This window comes from Calypte anna, chromosome 14 (genome assembly GCF_003957555.1).
Source record: "Calypte anna isolate BGI_N300 chromosome 14, bCalAnn1_v1.p, whole genome shotgun sequence".
Classification (NCBI taxonomy): Eukaryota; Metazoa; Chordata; class Aves; order Apodiformes; family Trochilidae; genus Calypte; species Calypte anna.
The window spans coordinates 1,907,520-1,926,532 of NC_044260.1; the positions used below are offsets into that span (position 1 = coordinate 1,907,520).

The 19,013-nt window shown below is 56.4% G+C and overlaps 3 protein-coding genes across 3 annotated transcripts in view; 1 reads left to right on the top strand and 2 right to left on the bottom strand.

The window, feature by feature from the left end:
• The window catches only part of SSTR5 (somatostatin receptor 5), a 591,623-nt gene that overhangs the window by 401,439 nt on the left and 171,171 nt on the right, over positions 1 to 19,013 (bottom strand). The gene's annotated exons all lie outside the window — the stretch shown is intronic.
• Positions 3,781 to 5,906, top strand: GNG13 (G protein subunit gamma 13). Its single transcript, XM_030459887.1, has 2 exons — positions 3,781 to 3,878; positions 5,801 to 5,906. The coding sequence occupies exons 1-2, from the start codon at positions 3,781 to 3,783 to the stop codon at positions 5,904 to 5,906; spliced, it is 204 nt and encodes a 67-aa protein (XP_030315747.1).
• On the bottom strand, positions 6,430 to 18,990 carry CHTF18 (chromosome transmission fidelity factor 18). The gene is made up of 22 exons (XM_030459853.1): positions 18,888 to 18,990; positions 18,570 to 18,734; positions 18,301 to 18,418; positions 18,044 to 18,218; positions 17,510 to 17,599; positions 17,329 to 17,381; positions 16,996 to 17,137; positions 16,277 to 16,489; positions 14,766 to 14,863; positions 14,035 to 14,158; positions 13,767 to 13,891; positions 12,984 to 13,077; positions 12,805 to 12,903; positions 12,428 to 12,558; positions 12,032 to 12,185; positions 11,233 to 11,457; positions 10,807 to 10,956; positions 10,367 to 10,497; positions 9,770 to 9,914; positions 8,317 to 8,427; positions 7,548 to 7,599; positions 6,430 to 6,679 (listed from the first exon to the last, which is right to left on the bottom strand). The coding sequence occupies exons 1-22, from the start codon at positions 18,967 to 18,969 to the stop codon at positions 6,543 to 6,545; spliced, it is 2,814 nt and encodes a 937-aa protein (XP_030315713.1). The 5' UTR covers positions 18,970 to 18,990; the 3' UTR covers positions 6,430 to 6,542.

Genomic DNA, 19,013 nt, shown 5'->3' on the forward strand with positions numbered 1-19,013 from the left:
GGGTCTGGTGTTGTCCCTCACCCCCAGACCCCGTCCCTGGGTCCTGGGATGTGTTTGGCACACAGAATGTCTCTCTCCCTGCCTGGGAAGCTGCTCTCAGAGCTGCTGCCCCTAAAGAACACAGGGCCAGCAATAAAACCTGGGCTGCAAGTCATGGCACAGCCACCCCGGGACACGGAGAGCCAAAAATACTCAGTTTTAATAACTGGCCTAAGTGAAGTTAAAAAAAAAAAAAAAAAAAGGGAAAAAACCCCCCAGCTCGTTGCTGGCTGCCAGATTAACAGATGGCTACAGTCATTAATATTGCAAAACTTCAGGAGTTCATAATTCTTTAATCTACAAAGCCTGGGGAGGGGGGGGACACACACAGCTAATGCGGGGCTGGCAATCTGCTGCCCTGGAGGGGCTGCACTGCCACCGGGTCCCCCCCAAGCCCCCTGGGGCTCAGGCAGATGTGACCTTGGCCCAGACAAGGCTCCCAGGAGCACCTAATGCTGGGCAGGGGCTGCCCATGGGTGGGCTGAGAATCGTGGACCCCCTGGGGCTTAGGGCTGGTGCTGATGGTGGCTCCATAAGGCTCTGCCTGCCCTGCCCTCCTCCTCCTCCTCCTCTTCCTCCTCCTCCTATGGCACAAAGTCCCCAGCAATCCAATAACCCATCTCCTGTGTCGTTTTTATCGTTAAACCCCAGCCTTTCCCGGAATTGTTTGGAGGCAGCAGAGGGAGATCACAGTTGATGTCAGCAACGGGATAATCTGCAGGGTTGGGTACCACTGATCCCCCTTGAAGAGATGCTGGGGAGAGGGGGGGATGGATGGAGGAGCTCCCAGAGGAGCCCTGTGCCCAGCATTCCTGCTGTAATTCGATGTCAATAAATAAAGAAATACGTTTATAATTTCTTTCGGGTGGAAAAAAAAAAAGAAAAAAAAGAAAACAGAAACCAAACCCCAAAGCCCTCGTGGTGCAGCGGGCGCAGGGTTTGGCCCCAGGCAGCTCCATCGATCCCTGGCCAAGCCCCAGGCTCCAGCAGCCTCTCCCGGAGCAGGAGGAAGGGGGGGTGGCTCCGGGAGGCTCTTATTGCCATCGATCGGCCCAGGCAGGCTGAAGGCTGGGGGGCTTAGGGGGGAGGGAAAGAGCCTGGAGCAGCCCCAGCGCCCTGCTCAGCACCATCCTGCCCCCAGCACATGGGATGCTGAGAGTCCTGCACCCTGTGGGGGTCACCAGGTGCTGGAAAGGCTCCTGTCCACTGGCAGAGATATTCTGACCAAAAACCTGTGTATTTCTGTCTGTGTTTAGGTGCTATAATCTGTATTTAGGTGCTATCTATCTGTATTTAGGTACTAGAGGTGTGTATGTGTATTATATTTATGCATGCTATGTCATGTACACTATGCAATCCACCTAATATAACATAAACCTTAAGTTTATATTATTAAATTTTCAATTTTAAACCACAAAATAAGTATAAAATAAATAAAATGAAACGCACACATACATATGATATTCATCCATCAATTCCCCAGCCATACAGACCCTATAGATCTGAATGTATAGGGAGGTGAGTGTGGACAGGCCAAGGGGCAAAGGGCACAACTGGGGAGAATTTAAGTGAACACACAAGGAATATTTGTCACTGTAAGGACAGTCAGACACTGGAATGGTCTCCCAAAGGTGGATTCCCTCACTTTGGAAAGTTTTAAGTCTCAGCTGGATGGGGTGCTGGGACATCTCCCATAAAGAATAATAGTGGAAGGGTTGGACCTGGTGATAATTAAGTCCTTTCTAACCTGACATCCTATGATATATAAAAATATGTATTTTTATTAATATATTTATATGTGTTTTTAAAGATTTATACACACACACACACATATATATAAAGTAAGTGTGGGGGGTGTGTGTTTACACCCCTTCTTTTCAGGTGTTTGTGTGTATCACCCATTCCCATGTTTGCATAACTGGGCTCACCCAGCCCAGGTGTGTTTTGCAGAGGACAAGAAGCCTCCCCAAGGCAGGAGAGGCTCCTGGGACAGCATTCAGGCACTTTTTTTAATTGGTTGGCTAATGAAGTGTGTGTTGTTTGTGTTTCACTTATTTATGGTGTTGGGATTTGTATAGTGTTTTGGGTTGGGTTTTTTTTTGATGTGGGTGTTTTTTTGGGGTTTTTTTTGCATCCATTACCCCACCTTTAACCACCTAAAACTCCAAGGGGGCTTTTCCCCCTCTCAATAAATCCTTTATGTTTTATTGTTGCACTTTTCCTGCTGCTCTGCCCCTGTCCCTTCACCCACCACATGCTCCCCTTCCAGCTGCTCACTTTTTACATTATTTATTATTATTATTATTATTATTATTATTATTATTATTATTTCCACACTTCCCCCTTCTTTTCAACCCCCAGCACAGGGGGAACAGGAGGATCCACACGAATCCCGGGGCAGCAGACAGGGAAAACCACGGCAGGGAGGGATGCAGGGATGCTACAGCGTGGCTGTCCCCCTCCTCCTCTCCTTGGGACCCCTCCTTGTCCCTTCTGGCCTGGGTGGGTGGGTGGGTTTGGGGGGGGGATAACCCCATTTCAGCTCCTGGGGACCAGGACGCTGCCTCCATCCCGAGCTTTCGCCTTCCAGCAGAGCCAAATCCCCCGGGAGCAGCGGGAAGGGGGAGGATGGGGGGGGGGAGGACGCTCCCATTATCCGGCTCCTGCCGTGTCGGAGCAGCTGGACCGGTACATTAAGAGATTACCCAGAGGATTTGGGTTCGCCGAGAGCAAAGGGGAGAGCTCGCAGGACCAGAGCTGCTGGGGACGGACACAAGCCTGGTACCCAACACCTTCATCTCCAGCTCAGGTAAGGACATGGCCAAGGAGCTGGGATGGGGATGTTGGTCCTCAGCTGCCTCTTGGAAAGCTCTAAAGGGACGATCAGGGGTGCTAGGGGGGGTTTAAAGGGGTGCTGGGGATGTTCTAGGGGATGCTGGGCTCTGGGTGCTCACCTCCTCCCATCCCTGGAGTTTTTTTTCCAGGGGATGCTCTGTGGAGAAGCCCAGGCAGCTGCTGAGCTCTGCCAGCTCCTGGTTGGATTCTGGGGGCTTCAAACCCGGTCCAGGGGGTGCCTGGGTGTCCCTGGGGCCCAAATAAAGTGGTGTTGGAGGGTTTGGGGTCCCCACAGTCCCCAAGCAGAGGAAAGTCCCCTCCTGCCACCGGGTCCTGGGGACCCCAACACTCCCAAAGGTGCAACTATGGGCACAGCACCTGGCCCATCAGCTCCTGTGCCTCAGTTTCCCCACTGTTAACTGGCACTCCGGAGCACTGAAGCACGGGCTTGGTAGTGGTGGTGGAGATGTCCTGTGTGGACACCCAAAAATCCCTTTTTGTCACTGCTCAGGGCTGTGGCTGGGCAGGGGAAAGACAGATTAAACCCCCCCCCTTGCTCCCCAGGTGCCCTCAGGTTGCTCTTTGCTGCTCTCCAACACCCAAATTGCAGGCAAATCTGGCCGGGGGGGGGAGGGGGGGGGGTTTGCATGTGGGCATGGGGTGGCTACAAGAGGTCCCCACCCCATGCCAGGTTGCTCTCCTGCTCTCACCCCCAAACCCCTTCCAGGTAAGTGCAGCCTCTGCCTGATGAAAACAACCCCTAAACCCCCCCCCAGGGGCTTGGCCCCATCCTGGGGGTCCCATTGGAGGGGTGCAGAGCTGGGGGGGGGGGGTGGGATGGTGCAGGATGGATCCATGGGATGGGGTACCAACATCTTTATCCTTCTCAGCCCCTCAGCTGCTGCCATGGATGAGTGGGATGTCCCACAGTGGAAGAAGGAGGTGGAAAGCCTCAAGTACCAGCTGGCCTACAAGAGGGAGATGTCCTCCAAAACAATACCTGAGTAAGTGAGTGGGTGCCCACCCCTCCTTTCCCACCCCCCAGCCCCCCAAACCCAGCAGCAGGACAGGAGCAGAGTCCCCATGGCCAACATCAACCTCCCCCTCCAAATCATGGAGAGAGAGGGGGGGGAGCTCCCCAAAATAGCAGATTTTGAGTTTAGGTTTTTTGAAGGGAGTATTTTTGTCACCTCCCAGCTCCAAGCCCACTCCAAAATCTCCACAAAGTGTCCCCTGTGCTCCTTTCCAGCTGCCCAAGCTCTGCTGGGGTCAGGGGACCCCTCCCCAAGCCCCCCAGATGTCCCTCAGGACCTCTCCAGTGCTCTGGGTTCTGAGTGTGCAGAGCCCTAAAGATTTAGAGCCCTAAAAAAAAAATAGACCCAAACAAGAAGTAATGCAAAAGTATTTTCCCTCCCTGCTTTGTCCCTCCCTGCTCCTGATGGGGAAGGTCCTGGGCATCCCAGCAGTTAACCCACTGGAAAAGAGCAACTTGAGCAAAGAAGTTGAGCGTCCCCAAACCCCCAAAGCAAAGGAGCACCCCAGGGCATCCCAAAATCCCTGTATCCCTGAGCAGGGAGCACCCCAACATCCCTGCACCCCCCCAGAGCAAGGGAGCACCCTGACATTCCTGTACCCAAGTGGGGTGCACCCTCAGCATCCCAAAACTCCTAAAAGAAAGGAGCACCCCAGAGCATCCCTGCACCCCAGAGCATTCCAAAATCCCCATACCCAGCTGGGGTGCACCCTCAGCATCCCTGCACCCCCTAATGCAAAGGAGCACCCTAGGGCATCCCAAAATCCCTGTATCCCTGAGCAGGGAGCACCCCAACATCCCTGCACCCCCCCCCCCAGAGCAAGAGAACACCCTGACATCCCTGTACCCAAGTGGGGTGCACCCCCAGCATCTCTTTACCCCACAGCAAGGGAACACCCTGACATCCCTGTATCCCAGAGCATCCCAAAATCCCCATACCCAACTGGGGTGCACCCTCAGCATCCCTGCACCCCCTAATGCAAAGGCGACCCTAGGGTATCCCTGCACCCCAGAGCATCCCAACCCCCCTGTATCCCTGAACAAGGAGCACCCCAACATCCCTGCACACCCTCCCCAGAGCAAGGGAGCACCCTGACATTCCTGTACCCAACTGGGGTGCACCCCCACCATCCCCAAACCCCTAATGCAAAGGAACACCCCAAAGCATCCTTGCACCCCAGAGCATCCCAACCCCCCTGTATCCCTGAGCAGGGAGCACCCCAACATCCCTGCACCCCCCCCAGAGCAAGGGAACACCCTGACACCCCTGTATCCCAGAGCATCCTAAACCCCCTGTACCCAACTGGGGTGCACCCCCAGCATCCCTGCACCCCCTAATGCAAAGGAGCACCCCAAAGCATCCCTGCACCCCAGAGCATCCCAAAATCCCTTCATCCCTGAACAGGGAGCACCCCAACATCCCTGCACCCCAGAGCATCCCAAACCCCCTGTACCCAACTGGGGTGCACCCCCAGCATCCCTGCACCCCCTAATGCAAAGGAGCACCCTAGGGTATCCCTGCACCCCCAGATCATCCCAAAGTCCCTGTATCCCTGAACAGGGAGCACCCCAACATCCCTGCACCCCCCAGCACCCCAAAACCCCTGTCCCCAAGTGGGCTGCAACCCCACAGAGCAAGGCAGCACTGACACCCCAGAGCATCCCCAAATCCCTGCATCCCAAAATCCCTTCATCCCTGAACAGGGATCACCCCAACATCCCTGCACCCCAGAGCATCCCAAACCCCCTGTACCCAACTGGGGTGCAACCCCTGCACCCCAGAGCACCCTGACACCCAGAGTAGGATTTCTCCAGCCACTCCATCTCCTCCCCCCAGCCCCTTTCCCCCATGTTCCCCCCTTGCTGCCCACTCCTCCCCTCCCCTCTCTGCAGGTTTGTGAAGTGGATTGAGGATGGCATCCCAGAAGATCCCTTCCTCAACCCGGAGCTGATGAAAAACAACCCCTGGGTGGAAAAAGGCAAATGCAGCATCCTCTGAAAGGAGGGGGGGCAACCCCCCCACCCCCCCCCCACCCCCCAGGGCCCCTGCACCCCCTTGCTGTACATTTTTTTATTAGCTGGCTTCCTCATATGACTGCCTGAACAAAAACCCCCCAAAAACCCCTATTTGAGCAGAAAAGTTTCTTTTTTTATAGGGAGGGGGAACCAGAAAGCAGAAGGAGGGAGGTGGGAACCAGGGGCAGCACAGCTTTCCTGGGGGGGTTGAGCTCTCTGCTCCCCTCTGTTCTCACCCAGCAATTTTTTGGGGTTTTTTTATGCAACTCGTGAAGAAAACTTTTTATAAGAAATAAAACCCCAAGAGTTGCAGCTGCTTTTGTACCCCCTAGGATCCCCTTTTTTGCAGCAAAGCAGGCAAGAAATAGGCCAAGTGAGGCTTTGTAAATGAAATAAAAAAGGGCAAGATTCCTGGTTAGCTTTTTGATTGATTTTTATTATTTTTTTACCAAACAAGTACGATAAAAAAATCCAAAAAACCCCAAACCAAACTGAAAAAAAAACCCCAAAAACCCAAAACCCCAAACATGAACTAAGGACACAGCCCTTCCAGGGGTAAGAAACCCAACTTATCCCTTCAGTGCCACCCAAAGAAGTCCCTGGGGGTCACCTGGAGGTGTCAGAGCAGGTCCCTGATGTAGATGTTCCTCCTGACAGCATTGGACACCCCCTCGTTGAATCGGAACCAGACATCACTCTGCCCCACTGCCTTCCCCACCTGCCTCTCCAGCCCCTCCTCCTCGGGGCCCTGGGGGACTGCAAGGAGGGGAAGGTGACAAGAAAACGATGTCAAAAACTTGGCAGAAACCCCAAAGCTGTGAAATCCCAACCTGAGGGCACGCAGTCACCCCCCCAGAAGCACCCATGGCCACCCCCATCCCTCCATCACCCCCCACCCCCAGAACTGGGACCACCTCTGGTTGCCCTTCTGCCACCCACCCAAAGGCCACGGCCACCCCCTTGTCCCCCTGTCACCCATCTGGGACCAGGGTCACCCCTTTGTCACCCTGTCACCCACCCAAGGGCCAGGGTCACCCCCTTGTCCCCCTGCCTCCCACCCAAGGGCCACAGGCACACCTTTGTCCCTCTGTCACCCACCCAAGGGCCACGACCACCCCCTTGTCCCCCATCCAAGGGCCACAGCGACCTCCTTGTCCCCCTGTCACCCACCCAAGGGCCACGGCCACCCCTTTGTCCCCCACCCAAGGGCCATGGCCACCTCCTTGTCCCTCTGCCACCCACCCAAGAGCCACAGCCACCTCCTTGTCCCCCTGTCACCCACCCAAGGGCCACAGTCACCCCCTTGTCCCCCTGTCACCCACCTGGGGCCAGGGTCACCCCTTTGTCCCCCTGTCACCCACCCAAGGGCCACGGCCACCCCCTTGTCCCCCACCCAAGGGCCATGGCCACCTCCTTGTCCCCCTGCCACCCACCCAAGAGCCACAGCCACCTCCTTGTCCCCCTGTCACCCACCCAAGGGCCACAGTCACCCCCTTGTCCCCCTGTCACCCACCTGGGGCCAGGGTCACCCCTTTGTCCCCCTGTCACCCACCCAAGGGCCACGGCCACCCCCTTGTCCCCCACCCAAGGGCCAGGGTCACCCCCTTGTCCCCCTGCCACCCACCTGGGGCTGGGGTCACCCTCTGAAGGGGTCTCCCAAAGAAGTCGGTCTCAGGCTGGGAGGAGCAGAGAGGAGATTGAGAGCTGGAGCCCCCCCAAAAATCAACCCCCCCCTCCTCATTTCAGTCCAAGGTGAGACCCCCCTGAACCCCCCCAGCTCAGGATAAGTCAGACCAAGGTCGCAGGAGTCCCTGGCTGGGGGGTGTCACCCCCTTTGGGGCTGCCCCAGCCCCCCCCCAAGCAGGACCTGGATCCAAACTTTGCATTCCAAATTGGGGAGGGGGGAAAAAAGAGAAACTTTAAGGCTCATGGTGCTGAAATGGGGTTTTACAGACAGCTGAGATGGGGGGGGCATGGGTCACCTCTTGCTCCCCTTGGCCACCACCAGGACCCCCATGGTTGGGACCAGCCAGGATGGTTCCCCCTGCAGCCCCCCCCACCCCATGTGCATCTCCCCCCACCCCATGCTCTGCCCCTGACCCTGCGGCTTCCACAAAGCCAAAATTCAGCTGGTTTAGCCCAAATATCCAGAGCTTTTCCCTCCCTCCTCTCCGAGAGGGCAGGGCCAGGATGATGTTCCCCCAGCTCCACTCCATCCCCACGCTCCCAACCCAGCACTGCCCTGGCAGAGCTCAGCTGCTCTATTAAAAGAAACAGCTAAAAATAAAGAATCAGCTAAAAATAAAGAAACAGCTAAAAATAAATAAAGAAACAGGAAGGAAGCCAACCAGCCCCTTGGGACAGACACGAGGCAGAAGTTCCAGCCCCCTCACCTTGTCCTCCACCTTTGCCCTCCAGATGATGCTCTCCAGGTGCTGCTGGTGGTTGGGGGGCACAGATGCCCTCCCACCCCCCTGCTTCTCCCCCTCACTGCTCCTGGGATCCTGTGGGAACAGAGACCTGAGCAAAAGTTCCCCTGGGGGCTGGCCCAGATGAAAGGTTGGGTATCTCCATGCCCTGGAGATGAGCAGCCTGATGGGCAGGACTTGTCCTGTACCCCTCCTCTATTTCCTGCCAGGCTCCACCTCAATACCTCTACACTCACCAAGGATTATTTTTTTCCCCTTTTTTTGGGGGGGGGATCAGCCTGGGCAGCACCTGGGGCACCAGTTTGTTTGGTGCCTTCCTCTGGGATGTCATGGGCAGCACTGTGTAAACAGCCAAAGAATCCCAGTGCCTTCAAAACAAGGATTCTTCAGAAATGGTTTTGCATCCCTTGGGAAAGCCCTTCTGCTGCAAAAAGGGGCTCCCAGGGATTAATTATCCCCACAGCACCAGGGCAGGGCAGGCACAAGCTATTTCTCAGCTTTTTCCACCCCTTTTCATCTCTTGCTTGCTGCTCTACAGAGGGTTTGGGGAGTGGGCAGAGTGGCCCTGCTCCTCCTGGGGTCTTTGGGACCTTTGGCAGGATGGAGGTGAGGCAGGAAGGGAAGGTGCAGGCAGGGGAAGGCAGCTCAGCTCTGCACAGAGCCCTTCAAATCACAGCCAGAAGTAAACTTCCCACCTCAGCCCTTGCTGAAGGGCTTTGACACTTCCACTCACACCCAGTGTTTCTTTCCAGAATGCTTTCAGGCATTCCAGGAGTGGTCCCAACGCCGGGGGGGGGAGGTGATGGAGGGATGGGGGTGGCCATGGGTGCTGCTGGAGGGGTGACTGCATTCCCTCAGGTTGGGATTTCACAGCTTTGGGGTTTCTGCCACCTTCCCCCCCTTGCAGTCAGTCCCTCAGGGCCACAAGGAGGAGGGGATGGAGAAGCAGGTGGGGAAGGCCCCTGACAGGGCCAGGGGGAAGGGTTGGAAACCAGAGGAGGGGAGATTTAGATTGGATAGTAGGGAGAAGTTCTTCACCATGAGGGTGGTGAAATACTAGAACAGGCTGCCCAGGGAGGTTGTGGAAGCCCCATCCATCCCTGGAAGTTTTGAAGGCCAGGCTGGATGGAGCTCTGAGCATCCTGATCTGGTGGGAGGTGTCCCTGCCCGTGGCAGGGGGGTTGGACCTGGGTGATCTTCAAGGTCCCTTCCAACCCTGAAAATTCACTGATTCTAATCCAGTTGAGCCCTTGGGATGGGATGTGCAGCCTGAGGGCAGATGGCTGCAGCTGGAAGGGGGGGTTAATCCTGGATTTCCATCTGCGGATCAAACGCTGCTCAGGGGAAACACGGGTCCCCGGCACCCACCCCCCAAGCACTTTGCTCCACAACCACCCCAGGATCCTTCCTCCCCTACCTGGCTCAGGTTTCGTGCCTGCAGCAAAGCCTCCATCCTCCTCATCTTCTCCAGCTCAATCTCCCTGGCAATCAGCTGCTTGGCTTGGTAGCTGAGCTGCCTGCGAGCCGGCAGCTCCGGGAATCTGCAGACATCCTCCAGGTTCCTGAGTGGGAAGAAGAAGCAGAGAAATCAGTACCAAATAATAATAATAATAATAATAATAATAATAATAATAATAATAATAAAAACCCCAGCATCCTGCAAACAACACAGGGCACAGGGAGACCCAACAAAACTGTTTAAGTGTCCAATTCTGGGGTCCTCTGTTCCAGAAGGACAAGGAACTGCTTGAAAGAGTCCAGTGTAGGTGGTAGAGCTTGGTCCATCAAGGTGATGGAGTGGAGAGTTCCACCAGTACAGGAGAGAGCCCCACTGGTGGAGATAATCCCATCAGAAGTGCTGGAGGAGAAAGTCCCAGCCCTGGGCAGCTCTCACCACCCCAGCTGCAAGACACCAACTCCACGCTGTGAGACCTTGGGGTTCAAACCCTATCCCAAAACCCTCCAGTGAGATTTTGGACCCTTTGGACACCTTCTCCCCACCCTCAGGACTCACGGGTCAAGCTTGTAGACATACTGGCCCTCAGGCAGGCGCTCCTGGTGGTAGGTGAGGTTGTAGGCCAGCATGATGCTGATGAGGTCTGCCAGCTGCTGCTTCTCCTTCTGGCTGTAGAGTTGGGTGTTCACCTGGGGGAGAGCAGCACCAGGAGGAGCATCACTGACCCCTTCACAACCTCTAAACACAAAAATCAGCCGAAGCACAAGGTTTGTTTCCCCACGACAAAGGATATTTAGCACCCAGGACGTTCAGACCAAGTTTAGTTTCCCCTTTGGGAGGCAGGGACAGACCCAAAGGGTCAACGAACCCAACGCAACTCCCACCCAGCTGCTGGAAGGAGACCCCAACAGCCCCTCCTAACCCTGCTCAGGCCAAACCCAACCCCTGAGGGGCTCAAAAGGTGGAAGGGCAGTGGGATGGGGCTGGTGGGCACCCACCGGGCGGAGTTTGGGGGCGATGATGTCCAGCAGCAGGCAGAGCACCTCGAGGACCAGGGACTGCTGCCCCGCACGGCTGCGGGCGCTGGGCGTTATCCCCGACACCATGGCCACCACCAGGTTCTGCATGTGCTGCAGCTTGGCCAGGGCCTGGGGAGAGGAAGCCAGGTTGGAAAGGACCTCTGAGATCAAGTCCAACCTTTGATCCACTCTCCCCATTAGTTCCCAGATCATGGCACATTCAGTCTCCTCTTAAAAACCTCCAGGGATGGATGGAGAATCCACCCCCTCCCTGGGCAGCCCATTCCAATGCCCAATCCACCCTCTCTGGAAAGGATTTTTTCCTAAAAGCTCAGCCCACAGCTGCCACCCCAGATGTCCTCTGTGGGTGACAGAGATGCCACCACCCCCCTCCCTGGTACTTGCATCCTGCTGGCTGCTGGGATAAGCCAAACGAGGGACGTTGGTGGCCGCGAAGAGGAGGTGGAAAGCCACGGGCAGGAAGGGGAGGTAACGGAGCAGCTGGAAGTTCTGGCCCTGCAGGACAGCTCTGCTGAGCAGGTCAGAGAAACCCAACCACTCCAGGGCCAAGCACACCGAGCTCAAGCTGGAGTCCCTCAACTTCATGTTCAGGAAATTTTCATACAGCCCCTGGAAGCAGATACGAGGATGGGAGATGGCTCCAAGCCTGGCTGATTGTCCTTTCAGAACATCCCAGCTCCAACACAACACCCCCAGAACTCCATCCAGCACAATCCTGCTCCAGGGAGGGGTTTCCCAAGGATGCCACCACCCCCAGCATGGCAGGGGAAGGGATGCCCCCTAGAACACCTCTTCTGTGAGGACAGGATGAGAGAGTTGGGGGTGTTCAAGCTGGAGAAGGCTCCAGGGAGACCTCAAAGCACCAGGAAAGCTGGGGAGGAAGTTTGGACAAGGGCATGGAGGGATAGGACAAGGGGATGGTTTTAAGCTGAAAGAAGGAGGATTTAGGTTTAGACATTGGGAAGAAATGGTTTGCTGTGAGGGTGCTGAGCCCCTGGTTGCCCAAAGAAGCTGTGGCTGCCCCATCCCTGGCAGTGCTGAAGGTTGGATGGGGCTTGGAGCAACCTGGGCTGGTGGGAGGTGTCCCTGACCATGGCAGGGGGTGGTGCTGGATGAGTTTTAAGGTCCCTTCCAACCCAAACCCTTCTCTGATTCTTTCCCCCACCCCTCCCAGCTGCTCTACCTGGGCCAGCTTCTCCTGCTCCCCCGAGGACACGGCGAGGTGCAGGATGTGGTGGAAGCGGTGGGAGGAGGCGGTGAGGGCACCCATCCTCCCGAGGTCCTCATCACCCACCAGGAGCTGGATTGGCAAAGCAGGGTCCATTCCTATCCTGTGCCTGGGGGGAGCCCAAAGGGAAGAGCTCAGGGTGCCCCAGCACTGGAGGGACCAGCAAGGGAATAACTGGACCCTGGTCTGAAGGCAACACCGATGCCAAATTATTGGGCATATCTGCTGATGAAGATGGGTTTGGTGCAGCTCTCCAGGACCTTTCAAGGTTTCTCCACCACAAGTGTTGAGCTACAACAAAGCTGTGTGCCCCGAGCAGACAGCCCAGCTAACAAATCCCCCCACTTTTACCTTTGGACCTTCGGGAGCTGGAAGATCTCCTGCCAGATGGAGAAGAGCCCTTTGTTTTGGTCCTTCAAGCCAATCCTCATCGTCTGCACCATCTGCACACTCAGCTCCTTCTGGCCTTGGCCATGCAGGAACTGCAAGACAAAGGAGGGGCTGGGGGGTAGGGGGATGCCCAGAGCAGGGAGGTGGTGCTGGGGCAAGGTGGAGGCAGAGGGGACCCTCCTCGCCTTGGAGGCGAAAAATACCACCGGGGACAGGGTGGGTGTTTTAAGGATCTGCCTGGGAAGTATTTCTTTTTGACTCCCCTCCCATCCTCACCCAAGCCTGGACCAAGTCAGGAGCAGGTCCATGTCCCCCCAAGGCTGCAGCAGCAGCAGTACCTGCAGGGTGTTGATGCAGGAGCGGATGTCGTTCTCTGTCTTCTGGCAGAGGGCGAGCAGCGCGCCCATGTCCGCCCGCATGCCCTGCTGCAGGGTGACCTGCAGGAGAACAGGGGGGGTCAGCAGGGAGGAACCCCAACCCTGGAGGACACAGAGGAGCTCTGGGTCATCCCACACACCTCACAGAGTCGCTGGGCCAGCCGGGAGGGAGAGGTCCTGGGGAAGGTGAGCAGGAAGGATTGCTGCCGCAGCGGGCGCAGGGCAGGGACGTACCTGGCAAAGCGAAGGAGAAGGGAGCCTGAGCCATCAGCCAGGCAGTGAGCCCAGGCTGGAAAGAACCTTAAAGATTATCCAGTCCAACACCCTGCATGGGCAGGGACACCTCCCACCAGCCCAGGGTGCTCCAAGCCCCACCCAACCTTCAACACAGCCAGGGATGGGGCAGCCACAGCTTCTCTGGGTAATCTGGGCCAGCGATTCATCATCCTCACAGCAATTTCTTCCCAATATCCAACCTAAATCTCCCCTCTTTCAGCTTAAAACCCTTCCTCCTTGTCCTATCCCTCCATGCCCTTGTCCAAAGTCCCTCCCCAGCTTTCCTGGAACCCCTTCAGGTACTGGAGGAGCTCTCAAGTCTCCCTGGAGCCTTCCCTTCTCCAGCATGAATAATACTCCACTCTAAAAGAGACAGGTTGTTCAGCAACTACCTGTACACCACTGCACACCTGGACATGCACAAACACAACCAGACACCCCCAACCCAGCAACAACTGGCCCCAGATCTGCAAAACCTGAAGGGGAGATGGGGGTGGGGTTGAGGGAAACCGAGCAGGTTGTAACTTCACTTCTCATGATCAGGTCTGACAGCAGATAGGTCAGCACAGCAAAATTTTATTTTATGGATGCCCTCTGGGGCAGGGCCTGAGCTCTCCATCCCTCCCACAGCCCCGGGTGACACTCACTGGTCGTTGCAGATGCAGATGATGGGTCTGAGCAGCAGCCCCCCCTCCCGCCGCCTCCTCCGGGCCCCCGCCTCCCCCTCCCCATCCTTGTGCTGGATGATGCTGAGCAGAACGTTGATGGATGCCTTGGGAGAAGGAGAGGGAAAAAAAACAAAGGAGAAAAATCAAGGAGGGAAGGGGATGAATCCTTGCTGTTCAGAGGAAAGAAATAGAGGAGAGGGCAAGGGTTGGTTAAGAGCCTTGGAGGTCAGAGCCAGGCTGGGCTCACCGCGGGCGCGCCGTCTATCTCGTCGATGATCAGGCAGTTGGGTTTCTCGTTGGCCCCCAGCACAGACCTCATCTGGGTGGCAGCTTCAATGCGAGTCCTGAAAACCTCAGGGCTGCGGTCATCACTGCAAAGCAAGGCAGTGCCAGCCTGCTGTGGCACCACAGCAACCCCGGGCAGGTCAGCAAACCCTCCAGCAGAGCATCAGCATCTCCAGCAGGGCAGCACCCACAAGCAGGGGAATCACCCCCCCCCCCCCCCGGTAAGGAATCACCACCCAAGCAGGGCAGCACCTCCAGGAGGGAATCACCCTCAAGGAGGGAATCAGCCCCCAGCAGGGAATCACTCTTGAGGAGGGAATCCCCCCCCAGAGGGCATCAACCCCCAAGCAGGGCATCAATGCCCAGCAGGGAATCAGCCCCAATAGAGCATCACCCCTAAGCAGGGAATCACCCCTCACCCCCCCCAAGCAGGGAATCACCCCCTCCAGCAGAGCAGCACCTCCTCACCCCAGCACGGTGTCACCCTCCCAGCACGGTGTCACCCCCCACCATCATGTCACCCCCCAGCACAGTGTCACCCCACAGCACGGTGTCACGCCCCCCAAGCACGGTGTCACCCCCCCCAGCATGGTGTCAGCCCCTCACCTCAGCATGGTGTCACCCTCCCAGCACGGTGTCACCCCCCACCATGATGTCACCCCCCCACCATGATGTCCCCTCTGTCAGCCTCACCTGGCGTTCATCTCGACAGCGTTGTACCCTGCATGCTTGGCAATGACATGGGCCAGGGTGGTCTTTCCCAAGCCAGGTGGGCCACAGAGCAGGGCTACCTGTGACAGAGGGACCATCAGCCCCAGGGGCAGCAGGAGGAGGGGGCTCTGGAGCCTTCCAACTCATCTGCTTCAACCCTGGGGAGATGCTGCGCTGGGTGGGGGACATGCTTGGAAAAGGGAAAGTCACTGGAGGAAGAAGAGCAAGGTCTGAGAGGGAGAATCAAAGATCCAGAGAATGGTTTGGGTTGGAAGGGACCTGAAAGATCAGATCAACTCCTGCCAACACCCTTACACGGGCAGGGACACCTCTCACTAGAGCAGGCTGCATCCTGGCAGCAGCTCTCCTGCATGTGTTAAAGTTTGCCAGGCAACAGAGAGAAAAACTGAACAAAATCCCTTCCAGAATTACCCTCCTGAGAAGCAATGCTGTTAGGATCTGTTTTGCCCCCATTTTTAACCCCTCACAGGACAAACTGGAGACATTAAGCTGGCCTGGGGAGGTTATCACTGCTCACTTTAGCAGCTGAGCATCACTGCCCTTTTCCAGCTGCAGAAACTTTTGGGCCAAGGCACCAAACAAAGTCAAGAGCAACCACTGCAAAGAACAGAACAACTTCCCTCGATCTTCCACTGAATTTGGCCTGAGGAATCCTGTGCCCCTCCCCACGTTATCACAGTACCCAAGCCAAAACAGGAGAAGAAAAGAGAAGCCCCTTTCTTTACTAAGAAATACAATTACAAGGAACTGTAATATGAATACGAGGAATTCAGTTTCTCCTGGATCTGTGTGAGAAGAGGGGAGGAAAAGAGAGAGGAGGAAAAGGAGGAGAGAGGAGGAAAAGGAAGAGAGAGGAGGAAAAGGAGGAGAGAGGAGGAAAAGGAGGAGAGAGGAGGAAAAGGAGGAGAGAGGAGGAAAAGGAGGAGAGAGGAGGAAAAGGAGGAGAGAGGAGGAAAAGGAGGAGAGAGGAGGGAAAGAAGGAGAGAGGAGGGAAAGAAGGAGAGAGGAGGGAAAGAAGGAGAGAGGAGGAAAAGGAGGAGAGAGGAGGAAAAGGAGGAGAGAGGAGGAAAAGGAGGAGAGAGGAGGAAAAGGAGAGGAGGAAAAGGAGAGGAGGGAAAGAAGGAGAGAGGAGGGAAAGAAGGAGAGAGGAGGAAAAGGAGGAGAGAGGAGGAAAAGGAGGAGAGAGGAGGAAAAGGAGGAGAGAGGAGGAAAAGGAGGAGAGAGGAGGAAAAGGAGGAGAGAGGAGGAAAAGGAGGAGAGAGAGGAGGAAAGGAGGAGAGAGGAGGAAAAGGAGGAGAGAGGAGGAAAAGGAGGAGAGAGGAGGAAGAGAAGGAGAGAGGAGGAAGAGAAGGAGAGAGGAGGAAGAGAAGGAGAGAGGAGGAAGAGAAAGAGAGGAGGAAAGACCCTGCTCCTCCCCATGGTGGTGGGACAAGGGTAAGAGAGGAGACCCATCACAGCACTGTCCTGCTCACCTTGTATTTGGGTCTCTTGTGCTGGTCCAGCTCAGCCTCCAGAATCTCCTCTGTGAGCTGGACCTTTGTTTTCCACTTGTTCTGCTGCTCCTTGGCTTGGCTGAATGGAGGACGAGGCTCAGCTTTGGGCCTGGACTTCTTCACAGCCTTCTCCTTCCCAAACACCACCGTGTCCCAGAGCTTCAGCCACTTCAGAAGGCAGCGGTTTGTGTACTGGATGTGGGGCACAGGAAGGAAGCAAAGCCCATCAGACCTCAGAAGGATGGAGCTGAGGACAGAGAAAAGTCCTTCCTGGCTTCAAAAGGACCACGACCTGCAGAGGAAGGAGCCAAGCCCAGGAAGACAAAGCTGAGCACCCAGACAGACCTCCAGCATGTGGCACATCACCCCCCATCACAGGAGAGGCTGCCCAGGCTTCCACTTATTCTGATATTAAAAAGAAAAAAGCAAAATAGTAAAAAAAAAATAAATTCCTGGCTGAAGTCCATCCAATCTTTTTTGTCTTCTTTTGGTCATCTTCCACAGCCTCTTTTCTCTGAAGGTCCAGAGCCTCCAGCTGGAAACCTGAGCTCTGGGCCCTCAAGCAGGGCCAGAGACCCCCCAAGCCAGAGCTTCTGGAAGATCTTTGAGTCTAACCATGACCCCACAGCATTAAGGATGAGTTGTACCTGTGGGAATCCCACCTGAACCCCCAGCCCCCCCTTCTCCTAGCACCTCACATCATCACTGAGCAGATCCATGTAGCGCTGGGGAGTGAACTTGTCCACCCAGAGGCAATGCAGTGCTGACTCCTCCTCAGCTCCTGGGTCCCCTTCCCCGTGGGGCTCGGGGCTCTGGGTGCTGCTCTCACTCTCCAGGCAACTGCAAGAAAGGATTAACTTGCCCAGGGAAGGGCTGGGAATCACACCCAGACTTCCCAACTTATGGAAGCTGAGGCTCCTCTGCTTGCTGGTCCTCAAAACTTCATAGAATGCATTGGGTTGGGAGGACTGGGAGACCTCAGGAGCCCCGTGTGACAGGGACAGGAGTGGGATTTCATCCCCAAATCTCACCTGTTTATTATCTCTGTCAGCTGCTGTGATGCCTCCTGAAGATGCCTTCGGCGCTGGAGAACACAGAGGGTGAGGGGGGGGGTCAGAGACCCCTTGGTGACCTCCCGGCTCCAGGGGAGCAGGGATTCAGGAGCCAATCCTTTGGCTTTCCAGGGGGAAGACAGGAAGGTTGGTACAGTACCTCCTGATCCACTTGTTCCTTCAGGTAGGAAAAAGGCACCCCCAGCAAGTGGAGTGGCCTGCGGGTGTTCCAGCCCAGGGAATCAGGGAGCTGTGAGGAGCAGAGGACACACACACCAACCAACCATCAACACTCTACAGATCCCTTCCTGAACTGGGTGAGATCCCAAAGAAAGAATCCCAGAATGTTCAGGTTGAAAGAGACCTCCAAGAGTTGGTTCAACCTGTGACTAACTCCATAACCAGCTCCTAAACCCTGTCCTTAAGGACCAGGTCACAAACCCCTTTTAAATGTCTCCAGGGATGGTGACTCCACCACTGTCCTGGGCCATCCCAATGCCTGACAGCCCTCTCAGGGAAAAAACATTCCCTAACACCCAGCCTGGTGCAGCTTCCATCCATTCCCTCTGCTCCTATCCCATCCCTCAGGAGCAGAGGCTGTTTTCCTCCTCACTCCAACCTCCCTTGACGCAGTTGGAAGAAAGCTCTAAGGAAATGGGGAAAAAAAAAACCTGGCTTTCCATTCCTTCCTTACCTCCACTCCTGTCCTGAAAGGCTCATCCCTCAAGACCATGAAGACCCTGGTGCCCTGGGTGGATGTCACGTTGATGTAGTCCTCCAGGATGGGTGCCCGTTTGAGGACCCTTTTGACCTCAGAGGGTGGTGTAGTCTGGAGAGGCACCATGCCACTCATCTCCAGGGGATCCAAGCTGGAGAACATCCCTTTCCTTTAGCAGGGATCAAGGGCTCTTTCCCTCACCCCGGCTAAAAGTGAGGCTCAAGGTAGCCAACCTGGCAGCCTGAGGTGCCCCCCGGGCAGCATCTTGGAGGTCATCAGGAGAAAACTCATCATTTGCACCAAAATTCAGCTTCTTAACAGCTTCCAGCCGCTGGCGCTTCGGCTTCGGGGCTGCGAGAGGCACCAGGACGGGAGGAAGAGGAGGAGAAGCGTTGCTGACCGAAGGCACCCACCGCTCCCCCACGATCGGGGTGGGGGGCAGAGGGACCAGCACCACGCAGGGACCTCCCGGGGCTGCAGACCCAGCTCGGGCCAAACTTACTGCGGGCTCCGGGGGATGGAGGGGAACCGGGGCGATCGCAGCCCCGCTCCCTCTTCGCGGGGTTGGGGTCCCCGACGGGGTCCCCGGAGGGATCAGGCTCCTCCGGCGGCTGCTTCTTGCTCCGGAACCGGGAGATTTGGGGGCCGCTGGGTGGAAAGGGATCATCTGCAAGAGGGGGGGCAGGATGGGACCGCTCACCGGACCAAGACCTACGGTGGGGCGGGCACGGGCGGCACCGATCCCACCCGCTCTCTCCTTCCACCGGTACCGGGATCCGGGACCCGGCACCCCAGCAGCACCCAGCACCCCAGCACCCACCTCCCAGCTCCGCCAGCACCTCCAGCTCGTCCGCGAACCGCTGGTAGAAGCCCTCCTCGGGTGCCTCCTCGGCGCCCTCCATGAACCGCGCCGGCTCCGCGGCTCTTCCGTCCGCCGCGCCGCAGC

What these genes read in the sequence shown, in the direction of transcription:
- CHTF18 (XM_030459853.1), bottom strand. Translation starts at nt 18,969, where the DNA reads ATGGAGGGCGCCGAGGAGGCACCCGAGGAGGGCTTCTACCAGCGGTTC. An exon ending in CTTTCAGGACAGGAGTGGAG is followed by an intron (nt 17,600 to 18,043) that starts GTAAGGAAGGAA and finishes TGCTCCTCACAG; the next exon opens with CTCCCTGATTCCCTGGGCTG. An exon ending in CTGACAGAGATAATAAACAG is followed by an intron (nt 17,138 to 17,328) that starts GTGAGATTTGGG and finishes CCTTTCTTGCAG; the next exon opens with TTGCCTGGAGAGTGAGAGCA.
- GNG13 (XM_030459887.1), top strand. Translation starts at nt 3,781, where the DNA reads ATGGATGAGTGGGATGTCCCACAGTGGAAGAAGGAGGTGGAAAGCCTC. An exon ending in TCCTCCAAAACAATACCTGA is followed by an intron (nt 3,879 to 5,800) that starts GTAAGTGAGTGG and finishes CCCTCTCTGCAG; the next exon opens with GTTTGTGAAGTGGATTGAGG.